The sequence below is a fragment of the Hypomesus nipponensis genome, chromosome 3 (assembly GCF_054491055.1).
Source record: "Hypomesus nipponensis isolate SF chromosome 3, ASM5449105v1, whole genome shotgun sequence".
Lineage (NCBI taxonomy): Eukaryota > Metazoa > Chordata > Actinopteri > Osmeriformes > Osmeridae > Hypomesus > Hypomesus nipponensis.
In genome coordinates this window covers 4450970-4463963 of record NC_140363.1, presented here as the reverse complement: position 1 = coordinate 4463963, position 12994 = coordinate 4450970, and the positions used below count along the sequence as shown (strand labels likewise).

Here is a 12994-nt window from a genome sequence, read left to right as displayed (position 1 = left end):
CATCCTTTCTGTCAGCTTTTCTCTTTCCGTCTATATATCTCTCCCTCCCTCCCTCTCTCCTTCTTTCCCTGCATGTGCACTGGCACATCATGCAGTGTAACATCTGCATGAATGGAGCAGAGCAGGGGAAAGGTGATTCACAGAAACGTAGAATACAGAGAGAGAATGAGAAATGTTTGGTAAGGATGAACTACACTATGAAAGAAAGAGAAAGAAGAAGAAAGAGACAGACCCGTGTGTGGTGTAGCTGTGTATAATTCAGCTTTGGGATGCCCCGTTTCTTGTTCTTTAATCTTCGGCTTTAATACGTGAGTGGTCGGAAGATTAAAGCCTTTGATTACAGGAGCTCAGCTCACACAGGGGGCACGAGTGACATTGCGCATGTCTCTGTTGGGGGGGGGGGGGGGGGTGTCAGGGCGACAGGAAGTCTCTGCTCATGGCTCTGTGAGCAAGCATACCGGGCTCTGATGCACACCCAGAAGTCCGGTCCGAAGCCCAGAGAAGGGAGTAGGAAACTAGGTGAGTGAAAGGTCCACAAGCTTCAGTGAGATTCAGTCTGATGCTCGGAACATAAGAACCGGGGTTGGGTTCTGGTCCAAGCTCAGAGGTCCGAGTGTTAACAATGGGTGTTCAGAGACACAGTCATGCCTCTTATAAGAGAGGGAAGAGAGAGGAGCTGGCAGGCAAGCAGGCAGGCAGGCAGGCAGGGACGAAGGGAGGGAGGGAGGGAGGGAGGGAGGGAGGGAGGGAGGGAGGGAGGGAGGGAGGGAGGGAGGGAGGGAGGGAGGGAGGGAGGGAGGGAGGGAGGGAGGGAGGGAGGGAGGGAGGGAGGGAGGGAGGGAGGGAGGGAGGGAGGGAGGGAGGGAGGGAGGGAGGGAGGGAGGGAGGGAGGGAGGGAGGGAGGGAGGGAGGGAGGGAGCCTGGTAGCTTCTTGTAGCCTGAACGTTTGTGCTGGCTGAAGGGAGGAGACTGAGAGCAGCAGGGAGGGAGTCTGTCAGCTGGAGCAGCGAGCAGAGAGAGCTGGAGGAAGGCACTAAGAGAGAGAGAGAGGGTGTATATGCGCGCGCCTGACTGACTGTGTGTGTGTGTGTGCATGAGGGTGTAGGAGAGAGAGAGAGAACGTGTGGACACTACTCCACCAGACTGGATGTCTTTGGCGTCGCCAGAGGAGCACACACAGACAGAGGTAAGCCTTAACCACAGCCTCCATTTTCCTCTGTTGCATATTATGGTCTATCTTGTGTGTGTGGAGAGCCGAGCAGGGTGTGATTCAGTCAGAGGACGCCTCTGAGCTGTCATTTTGTCAACGGTGCAGGATCCACATCCTAGAACCTTCTAGAACATGGTTCTCAACCTTCTGGTTCTGAGGTCTGGACCGTCAGATCTCTGTCTCTCTCTTTTTTCTCCCCAGTCCTTCTGTGTGTGTATATATGAGGGAATGAGCGAATGGAATCTTCTCCCCCTCCTCCTCTCCTCTCCTCTCCTCCTCTCTTTCAGAGCAGGGTCTGTAATGTGGAGCCAGAGGAATTAAGAGCATCTGTTTAGGGGGAACATTTGCATGAGTGGGGGATGAGAGATGGAGAGAAACTGGGGGGAAGGGAGGCAAAAGAAAAGGGAAGGAAAATGAACGGAAGAGACAGGAGTGATGCTGAAGAAGGGAGAGAACAGAGCAGGGAGAATGAGAGAGCGATCCCTCCAGATTCTTTAAGGTTTTGATCTTTCGTAGCCACCCTGTCATCCACCGGTTCAGGTCAATCTCACAAGCTCTTCAAGCAGGGTGTGCTGGCCATGTTGGTTATGATGGTTTGTGGAGCTGCGTTTCAGAAGTGCAAACCGAGTGAAAAAGATTCTGATGTAGATGGAGACACACCTTCACATGGAGATGCATGTCCACTCACACACACACCAGTCAACCATGTTAAAATACAATACATTCTGTGGTTGTTCTAATGGTTAACATCGTGTCCACTCGCTCACTGACACAATCACGTGGGTCTTTCGGTGAACATCAATGAACAAGTGTCTCACATTAAAAATGTAAATTATACAAGAGCTGAGCGCCAGTTTGTTTAGCTCTCGTGACACAGAGCAGCGATGTGGGCCTGTTGCTGATTGGAGACAGATGGGCAGACAGACAGACAGACAGACAGACAGGCAGGCAGGCAGGCAGGCAGGCAGGCAGGCAAGCAGGCAGGGAGACAGGCAGACACGCAAGGTGGGAGACAGGCAGACAGACAGGCAGCCACACAGATGAGCAGAATAACAGACAGGAAGGGTTGGCATGTGCTGCTGTGATCTAGTTGAACACACGTTGCTGTTGAAACTAGAATAATGGCACACTAAATGTCAACACAGACCATAGACACCCAACATACATATCACAATTACCATCACACAATAGACTGTGTGTGAGTGAGTTGAGGGGTGGACATGCATGAGTGTGTGAGTGTGTTTGTGCAAAATAAAATTGAGCAAGAACAGGCAAACAAATCTGCTCAAAGTTCTGGTGTGTGCCCTCGGACTCTGGAATCAGTAGTAGATCTGGAACAATTGAGAAGTTTCATAAAACATAAACCAACAATTGACACATTTAATTGTAAATAGCATCTCAAACTACAGCGCCAGCTGGTCTTCAGATTACATCAGTGAAGTCCAGTTTTTTTCTGAGGGAAACTGATGAAACTGAGTATACTTGGTGCATCCGTTTAAGGATTCCTTTGGCGAGTATCTTGAACAGTGAGGACACCAGAGTCAGAGCCTGCTCCATAAGAATCCAAACAAGCCCTGGTGTTTGTAATATTTGTACCAGTCTGCTACTGTTATTCTTGGCTGAGTGATGGACTCCAGAGGAAGCTAGGTCTATTCACACTCAGTCAAGGCAATGTTAATGCACAAGCTTCCTCTCAGAGCAGAGGCTATATGCTAAATCATACTAGCTTCCCTTAGTCAAGTCTATGCTAACTCATATTAGCTTCCCTCAGTCAAGTCTATGCTAACTCACTCAAGCTTTCCTCAGAACAGAGGCTATGCTAACACACTAGCTTCTCCCAGAGCACAGACTATGCTAACTGGCACTAACTTAACAACACAGAGCAGAGACTTGGGCAGAAACATGACGTTCAAAGAATCATGCTATCACAGCCATCACAACATCCATGCTTCAACCCAGACTTCACAAACGCACATCAGTGTACACTGGTCATGCAACAGCTAAGGTCAAATCAATCATTTCGACAGCAGTTTACAATCTCTTAATCTTTTTGGCATTTAACAAACTTTATAAAAGTGTTCACTTCACTGGTAACCAATAGGGGTAATGTCAAAGCTAGAACAGTTAGTGAGGTTTGCAGTCTACTTCCTGTGACCCGTACCTGGTCAACCTAGCCATTGCAAGGCCAGAATTTCTCCAATCCGGTCCGATTCCACTCTCCAGTGCATGCTTTAAACAGAAGGACACTCCACACTCCCAACATACTAACTGCACTTTATTAGTAATTTGATCTTGTCCCATTCATGGACTGTAGATGGTCTGGAGTAACTCTTACTTCAATCCATACGGTTCCGACGAGGTCATTGATTACCTATGAGCCTTTGCTTCCAACCTAGGAGGCCCTCCACATATTGAGTTTGTCTTTTGGAGGATATTCTTTTATTTTCTTCTCCTTCCTGTGAGAGAAATGTCTAGTCTTCTCTGAGGGTTAAGGTTTTGAAGTAAAGCCTTTTGTGACATTACTTGTCAAAATTGGCTACCGAAGACAAAGGAGATCCCTGAGAACATCTGAACTGTTCGTGGCAGGTCTCTATCAGATCGCTATGGGATCGGTGTGGGATCAGTTTGGGATTTATAAAGGGTATTGAATTGATATACTCTCCATTAGACCCCAGACCATCAGCATAGATGTCCGAATAGAGATCGAAAATGGAAATATAACATAGTATTGCCCAAGAAGGGGCCCTGCATGCCATGATGGGATGAAAAATGTTCTGGGCTATTACCTTCTGCCTCGGACTCTCTGCCTCTGACTCTCCGACTCTTTGCCTCCTGCACCCTGCCCTTTGGGTCCTGGGTGCACGGGCTCCAGCAGGGAGGCCAGGAGGAGCAGGCTGTGTGGGCCGGGGATGGCACAGATGTCTGGGCTAATCTAATGATGACGGGGGTGGTGGCCTTGCTGTGAGGGAGCCGCCGGGTGAGGATGTCATCCTTCAGCCATCAGCTGGACATGAAGACAGGGAGACGAGGAGGCAGAGAGTGAAGAGAGAGAGAGAGAGAGAGAGAGAGAGAGAGAGAGAGAGAGAGAGAGAGAGAGAGAGAGAGAGAGAGAGAGAGAGAGAGAGAGAGAGAGAGAGAGAGAGAGAGAGAGAGAGAGAGAGAGAGAGAGAGAGAGAGAGAGAGAGAGAGAGACTGCCTGTTGCATGTTTTATTTTAATATTTAGTTTTTGAAGGATGAGGGGGGATGAGTAAATGAGTGAAGGTGGGGGGGGGGGTGTTGTGACTTAGGGCTTGAGTGCTTGAGAGTGACAGAAATCTGCAGTCTGAATAATATCATACAAACATTAAAACACAACATAAGTATAATTGTGTGCTTCCTGTTTCCTGTTGTGTTGCTGGTTTCGCTTCCTGTGTCACCTCTGTCACAGTCCCTAAGTCAGGCACTGTATTTTGTATGTGTGTAGGTATATGTGTGGGTGTGTAAGATGTTTTTGTGTGTGGGGGGGGGTGGTTTGAAGTGGAGTGTGTGCAATTGCATAGTGTGTGATTGTGTGTGTATTTAAGTGTATCTATAGGTTTGGCCTCTATTAGCTCTGAGTGGGGGTCCCAGCCCCCCTTCCCAGTAGACCCTGCTGGCTTAATCATTCCTTCTCCCAGGGCCAGATGGCTCAGCCAGGGACAGGGTTTTAATTACCACGCTCTGATTTGACACCCTGGGCATGGCGGAGGGCAGCAGCCGCCTCCTGTCCCCGTTCCCTCCTCTCCATGGATGCATGCCCCGGATAGCACACGCCATCGAAACCGGGAACCACGCTGGTGTTAATGTAGTAACACTGTTATTGTCAATGTGGGTGTGTGTGTGAGTGTGCGTGGCTCTGTATATCAGACTATCAAACGGAGGGAGGGAAAGAGAAAGAACAAAAGAGAGACAGATAAAGAGATAAAGAGTGATTACTTTTCTAGTTTGTGTGGGAGTGTGAGAGCATTATTGTCGACAGGCTAGGAATTATATTTTTCTCCACAGGATCTCTCCTTTGGTTCTTTCTGTAATCACCCTCAGTCAGAAACACTCATATTAACGTAAAAATTAAGTAATTCATTATTAAGACCCAGAGTTAACCCAGAGTCAGAGACACTCAGTCAAAGTCACCTGGAGCCAGCCATCCAGAGTCGATTACCAGATTACTTGTGTAGAGAGGCATTCAAACCTGAGGGGAACAAACTGCACTCAGAGCCTCAGTAACAGGGGATGGGATGGGTTGGGGGTGTGTGGGAGAGGGGGAGGGGGGTCAGACACACAGGGCTAAGCCAAATGAGTGAATCATTGATTTATTAGGCCTGTGACAGGATGAAACATGCTGGGAGCCTTTTTATCGTCACTAAACACCTGTGTTTGTTGGAGGAGGAGGATGAGAGGAGGGGATGAGAGAAGAGGAGATGGGGAGGAGAGGAGATGAGGAATTGAGAATAAGAGGAGAAGGGGGAGAGAGCAGGAGGCGAGGAGAGGAAGAGGGCAGGGGGAGGGCAGCAAGCAGAAGGTAGGAGCGCGGGGGAGATCTGGATCACTGGTCGTGTTCCTCATAGATCATGTCCTCGACCCCAGACCTGCTGCTCCGCTCAGACGCGTGACTCGGCAGTGATGACGCCTGCAACAGAGTCATCAACAACAACAACAGTGCCCATAACAACGTGATCGCACCACTATTGACTTCAACAAATCCAAGTTCTCCCTTTCTGTCGTTCTTTCTTTATCTCTTACTATCTCTCTCTTTCGGTCTCTATCTAAATCTCTCCCTGTCTCTATCGCTCTTTATGTATAATTTTTGATACTTTTCTTCAGATACACATATTTTCTTTCTCTCTCTCTCTGTCACACTTCACATATTCCACAAGAGATTGTTCATGAGGTTAGTCTGCTATCCTCAGGAGTCCCTCAGTCACCTTCCAGCATCACACCAGACCTGACCATGTTCAACTGCTTCATTAACTCTAATGGATCTGATTAAAAATCTTAGTAGTCATTCAGTTTGCTTCATTAGTCCCAAAGGAAGCGCAGATGTTCTTCCTGTCTCTGGGGTCTGGAGTTGATGGAAACATGGGTCCTCTTGACCTCAGACTACACAGAATGCGCAAGTCAACAGAGATCACATTTCTCACTATTCTGTTGTGCAGTGTGACACTCTAAGCACAACACATTCTAGGGTTACTGAGAAGAACAAACAGCTTACACACAGTAATAGGCTCATAGCCTCAGAAACATCAAAGGGCTCTGTAATGATGATGTAACACTGCACGCTCCGGTATCCATTGTTGTTTCCAGGGGGATAAGCACTTCTAGAATGTTCTCGTGGCCGAGGCTTGGGAGGTTGCCCCTGCATTTCCACGCTGGGTTGATTTACGGATACAGAATTCCCTTCCACTGCAGATCTGCTCTTGCAGAGTAATTGGCCCATTTATCAGAAGCAGCAGAAAACGCAGTCACAGACGCATGAAGAATGAATCTGCTGGAGAAAGAGGGATAGAGAAAGAGAAAGAGAGAAAGAGGGAGCGAGAGAGAGAGAGAGACAATAGGGAGGGGGGAGAGAGAGTGAGAGAGAGAGAGTGAATGAGAGTATCCCAAACAAAGAGAGAGAAGAGAGAGGGAATGGAGAGGAGAGGTCCGAGGGGTTGAATTTTGGGGCCCAATCTATTTAAACAGGAGAGCAGCTGAACAGAATCTCCAACAGAGCTGGTTTGTTCTATACAGCATGTGTGTCGTTGCAATACCTTGAGACAGTACCCAATCCTTTCAAAAGCCTCAGAGCATGTGTGGAAGGAGAGCTGTGACATTCTGACGTCTAGTGATCAGATGAGAGGAGAGAGAGAATGAGAGAGAGAGAGAAAGAGAGAGAGAGAGAAGCCTCACTGTCATTTAACTGGAATGCAAAAGAACTAGAGTCACACTGCACTACTTGTGCCTGTCTTCTGGATGGTCTGCCCTCTCTTTTTCTCCCTCTCTCTCTCTTTACTTTGTTCTTTCTGTTCACTTTCCTTCTCCTCCGTTCTCTATTTTATTTATCTCTTGCTCCCTCTCTTTTGATTGACCTCCCTCCCTCTCTCTTTCCCTCTTCCCTCTTCCTCCCTCTCTGTCTCCACAGACCTGGTCAGACCCACGCTGCAGAGGGAACAGAAGGCAGACAGCCGGGCAGTGAGCGGGAGAGAAAGCAAAGAAGGTAAGAGAACACAGAAGAATGGGCTGGATGAACCAGAGGGGGTCAAGCTCTGCTTTCACTATTCCGAAATGTACAGTGGCTCGTCTGAGAGGTGACACTGGGACACTGAGTATTAACCATGATGACTTCATACTTTGTTTATTTGTCAAGAGATACAAGGCTGGCAGCATAACAGGACAATGTCCAGTCAGTGCGTAACAGTTGCCCGCAAAGTGATTTCCTGTTGCAGATAAGGAACGCCTCAGTTAGAATGTCACAGCTATCCGCGTCCATGGCGATGCCACGGTTATCGGCCGGGCTAACACCCATGCGCTAGCTTTGAAGAAGATATTTTGAGTGCAGACAGTTCAGGAGGCTTCAGAAGGAACCAACCACACGCCTCACCGCGTCTAATCACTCTCACTGTTACTTTTGTCATCAATTCATGCAACCGTTTTACCACATCCCTCACAGTTGGATGTTACACAGTCTGACACTAAGTAGGCTACTCCTTGGGTATCTGGATGAATATCATCTGCAAGGAATGTGGAACTACATTTTCCCAGAGACACCCCAGAAACCTTGAACAGGGGCATGCTTATCAATAGGTCTCTGATACACTGGCCTGTTTTGACATTCCCTGGAGAGTGGGAGACGCTCATATATATTATATTGTGGCCTCGTTCTGAAGGCAGACATTTCAAGGAGGAGGGGGAAGTTGTGGCAGAGTTGTCAATTATGCCCTTGTACTTGCTCTGTGCCCTATTTCAACAAGGGCACATTTCTACAACCACACACCCGACTGGTTCAGTTCCGACAGCATATTCTGAACAGGTTTGCATAGCCTAGAATAGTTCCTGTGAGTGTTTATTAAGACTGATGCTGTCCCTATAAGGTGAAGTTGTTCTACGTATGAGAAATGCCAGGGCTCTAGGCCTAAGTGGGGCCTGTAAAACTCAGTTTATGCTGTGCTGTTGATACAACTTAGTCTGCTTACAGTACGCCGGTTATAAATCCGACTTGTCATGTCTTCTTCATTGCAATCACTTTGAGTGAGGCTTCCAACCAGCTAGTGTTTGGTTTGGACCCAGTCACAGTGGAAAGGCTGGTGGAGGACAGGGGGAGAACCTGACTGGTTCAACTGGATGTCAATGCAACTGCCTTGTCAGAGAAGCATGCGTTTTGGATTTCTCTGGATAGAAGCAACATTCCGTATACAAAAAGCGCATATAGTAATCATTTTGAGGGCTGGTTTGTAAATGTGTCATGTCATGTCAGCAGGGAGCAGCACTAAGCAGCAGGTCATGTAGTGGAAGTGCACTGGGTGCGTGATTGATAAATAAACCATGATAGCTGACCGGCTCAGCCCACTGTCAGTTACACAGTTGTAGTCTGAAACTAGCTACTGTAAGGCTGGGTATCACCCTGCCCCCACCCATCATATGAGTTGCTGGACTGAGTCTCTGCTTGATGGCTCTCACATCTCCTTGCGTAACTTACTATCGCATTGCTAATCATATGTTGATAGGTTAGGGTCAAGATGTGGTGTGATTAGTTGTTCTAGGGTATGAAAGGAATTGTGTTTCTAGCTCTGGTTTACAATAAGCATGGTAGAGTAGGTAAGACTTAACCTTCATGTTTGCCTTGTAATTGATTTCGTTCGTTTGCAATGTCATTAAATGTTTATTTCATTTAACCTTACTTTGACCATTCTTGCTCTGATTTAACCCATAGAGTCAAATAACATTGGTATTGGCATTATTTTGTTAATGTTAATACACTGTTCAGTTTCCCTTCTTCCTTCAAACATAGGGAAATTAGTTTTGGTTGTTTGGCCAATATTAAACCCCCTACACTACCTCAAACTTAAGATAAGACTTCACAGCTGAAGTCTGGAGCTAGCTACCCTACCACAAGAGGACGCTCCCAGCTCATGGTCTGTTTTACATTTACCTCAGAGTTTAAAGGACAATGAGGGGATAAAGATTCTGGTTTCCTCGCTTCTGTCTCCGTGCTTGTTAACCTAGTTCAAAGTGACAGACAGGGGGTAGCTGATGTTCACGCGGTCCATGCTGGGGTGTAAATATGGCTCTGCAGGCACTGGGGACCAGTAATGCCATCAGACCTCCTGACTCCGGGAGCGGTTATTGGTTGGGGAGTGAGGACGGATCTCGCCGCTGAGGTGGACCAGGGTGGGCAGGATGTGACTGTGTAAACGCCAGCAGCAGTAGCTCCAGGCTTCCTGTGGAGGCGTCCTCTTTGAGGGCTCTGGGTGGACAGGTGTGCCACAGTGGGACATCAATATTCAAGCTCGGGCGCCACACTGAGATCAGTCTCTGACACACTGGCTCACTCCACGGTGCATGGGTACTAGGGGGGAGGTTATAGGGGGGGAGGGGGCATCAGTGGGGAGGAGAGGCAGGAGGGTGGATAGGATTAACCACAGTTCAAGCCGTCAAACCGAGGCTGGCAAAAACTTGAGACACAGACCTTCTGAGTAGGATCTTACATAGTGCTGGCTACATGGCACATGTTATGTGTGACTTGGAACCTGTCTGTTTGAGGGGTGAGGCGTAGTTTTCGTATTTTAGCGTGTGTAACCTTCTGCGTCAGGGTAGGAGATGGATTGCTCTCTACGATGAGGAGGATGCGATGTCGCTGTGGTGATGAGCCAGCCGGGTCTGCTGTATTTGATACACACTGTATTGATGTTGTTGGTGGCTGGTGGTTGTATACCAGGCCTGTTCACGTTACATACATTCAGCATCTGTGTAGACCTCTAAGTCTGCATACACACATACACACACGCACACATGCACGCCACTGTGCGGATGCCATAACACCAACAACCATGACCTATAACACCACCCAGACACATGAGTCTTACTGAAAAACAAAGGACAGCTGTTGCATTTACTCACTAAGTTTTGATCTTCTATAATCTATGACCTGCATAAAATAACAGATTTCCTTAGGGATCAATTAAGTTCATTGAATTTAATTGAGATGAACATAACCTTGTCCGGCATAGTGAGCAGATATTGACATTAGGCTCCTGTATTCTATGTACCTTACAGAGTACACATCCATGTGAAATATGACCCCTTGACCTTGGCGTGGTTCCTATGTGGTCAGCAAACAGTGGCAGCTCTTATCAGAACACACGGAACACTGTTTGGATCAGCTGCAAACACCAACAATGGACAGAGCCACATCCTCTGAGTCTCTCTTCACACTTCTCCCCCTCCCCCTCACTGTCACAGGCTGCCTAGCAACTGCCACCATAAATAATATGCCTGCGTGTGTCTGTGTGTGCGTGCATGCGTGTGTGGGTGGGTGGGTGTGTGTGTGGACAGTGCATGTGCGTGGATGGGCGTGCATCCGTGTGTGCATGCATGTCAGTGTGTGTGTGTTTGTGTGTGTGTCTGCGTGTGATTTAATGCATGTGTGTTTGTTGGAGATTCCAGTTTTTATTTGTCTATACTTCACAGGCTACACAAGGCCCTACTAACCAGCCCGATGGCCAGCAACAACACAGCCAGCATTGCACAAGCCAGGAAACTGGTGGAGCAGCTGAAGATGGAGGCCAACATCGACAGGATAAAGGTGAGCGGAAATCCCATTCAATGACATCACAACAAGAAGCCACGGATACACCTTATGTGTTGGGTAACTCTCTTTGTTCATGCGTGCGTTTTTGTATGTGTTTCCTTGCGTGTTCTGTTGACCACAGGTGTCAAAAGCAGCAGCAGATCTAATGTCTTACTGCGAAGCTCATGCCAAAGAAGACCCACTGCTGTCCCCCGTACCAGCCTCTGAGAACCCGTTCAGAGAGAAGAAGTTCTTCTGCGCCATCCTGTAAAAGAGGCCCGGCCCTTTAACAGGCTGCCTGCTCCGCGGCCTCGGACGCTCGACACGTTCTTCTAGCAGGAGGCCATGAGGAAATCCCTCTTTTGTCAAAAGGCACCTTAAGAGTGTACTTAAAGCCACAGAGTAACATGTTACCATTTCCAGGGGTTGATTGGTGTTGAAAGGTGTGCAGTATGTTGTACGGATCTGTATAGTCAGGTGAGCCGAGGTTACGATCCGGACACATGATGGACAACCAATCAACTGAGTCTTCAGGTTGGGTTCAAAAGTATATATATATATATATATATATAAGTATATGGAAAATGAAAAAAAAAAAAAAACTGTTTTGTGGTTCTTTCGGAACTTCCAAATGTTCAGTTTGATGGTTTGATGGTTGCCTGGGCTCACTGCCTCACCACACCTGTTTGTTGGAATGTTTTTACTTTGGGAGGGTTGTTATTTGTTTTATGTTCCTCTTAGCGTTAAGCTGTAGAACTTAGATAGCTTTCTATTACTGTATGTGACAACTGAAAAGGCTGTATTCACTTTTTTTTACTTTAATAGAATGGTGAAAGCTTTTTTAACAGCAAATTTGAACGTTTTATTCCGTGATACTCTTTACAGATACCTTTCTGAGAGAAAAAAAAAACAGTTTCAGTACATGAATATCTATCAGGCCATGTGGCAGTATTTGTTTCCTTCAAATCAAAGCTCTCTTTTTACTATTTGTATAAAACTACTAGCAAGTAAACTGTGCTGTGTTGAGTGTTCTAGATGTTTGTGTTGGTATCATTACTAATTGCATGAAAATTTACAAACTTTTCTTTCTTTCTTTTTAATGTGGATATTGTATGAATAAGGCAGACTATCTGGAAGTGCCAAAAATATTAAAATAATCATGACTATGCTGGACTCAACAAGAATATCTCTTAGATATAGAAAACTGTGGTTTGGAGCTCTTCTAAAAACTGAAGCAACCATGAACAACATTCTAATAACCAGAGGAGCCCAGAGGGTAGAGCCATTCATAAAACTATGTTACATCTCAGAACCTCTGCAGGGACAAAATAGAGGGAGAAGATGCACGTCAACATGAGTGAATCATTGATCCATGACAATTTCTACTCACCTTCACAAAACGTATGGCAGAATTATTTTACTAAGCCAAAAGGGCGCAGCAACAACAAAAATATAAATAATATAAAGTCTATTAATAGAAATGTTAAGTTTTGAACCGTAGCCTAACGGGGAATGAACCAAACGAAATAAAATAAAAATTTAGGGGGGGGGGGGGGGGGGGGGGGGGGGTTCAGAAGTGGGTATCGAATCCACACTTACTGAGATTCCGCTCGGCCATCCTGACGGATAGACAACTTGACGCCGTATATTTAATAAGTAGGCTATTTTACAACATCCGTTGGACACACATGACACACTGACGTACATTTTTCTCGAAGAGGTGTGTTACCAGGAAAACTAAAATAAGAAAAAGAACAGCTAATAACTAGCCCATATTCATACACAGTGTATGTAGAGTTTAAATATTAATTTAATGACAATTAATATCTTGGTGTGACAAATACATTTTTAGATGTAGTCAAATGGGTTTTAAAAAGGTAGCCTGCTTTATATACTTACAATTGGTATCACAGATATCGTTGCAACCATAGTCTATAATATCTTACCATATAACTACCATATAGACCAGTGGTTCTCAATCCTGGTCCTCGGGACCCCCTGC

The 12994-nt window shown here is 46.6% G+C and overlaps 1 protein-coding gene across 1 annotated transcript; it reads left to right on the top strand.

Annotated features, from left to right (window-relative positions):
- Positions 1-454: 454 nt before the first annotated feature.
- gng2 (guanine nucleotide binding protein (G protein), gamma 2) lies at positions 455-12158 on the top strand. Its single transcript, XM_084684605.1, has 5 exons — positions 455-519; positions 1106-1186; positions 7348-7422; positions 10893-11007; positions 11135-12158. Exons 4-5 carry the CDS (start codon positions 10921-10923, stop codon positions 11261-11263), a joined length of 216 nt encoding a protein of 71 aa, XP_084540731.1. The 5' UTR covers positions 455-519; positions 1106-1186; positions 7348-7422; positions 10893-10920; the 3' UTR covers positions 11264-12158.
- Positions 12159-12994: the final 836 nt, after the last annotated feature.

Bases quoted from the DNA above. Each gene is read 5' to 3' on its own strand.
- gng2 (XM_084684605.1), top strand. From the start codon at position 10,921: ATGGCCAGCAACAACACAGCCAGCATTGCACAAGCCAGGAAACTGGTG. The intron at 11,008-11,134 runs GTGAGCGGAAAT...TGTTGACCACAG, and splicing joins CCAACATCGACAGGATAAAG to GTGTCAAAAGCAGCAGCAGA.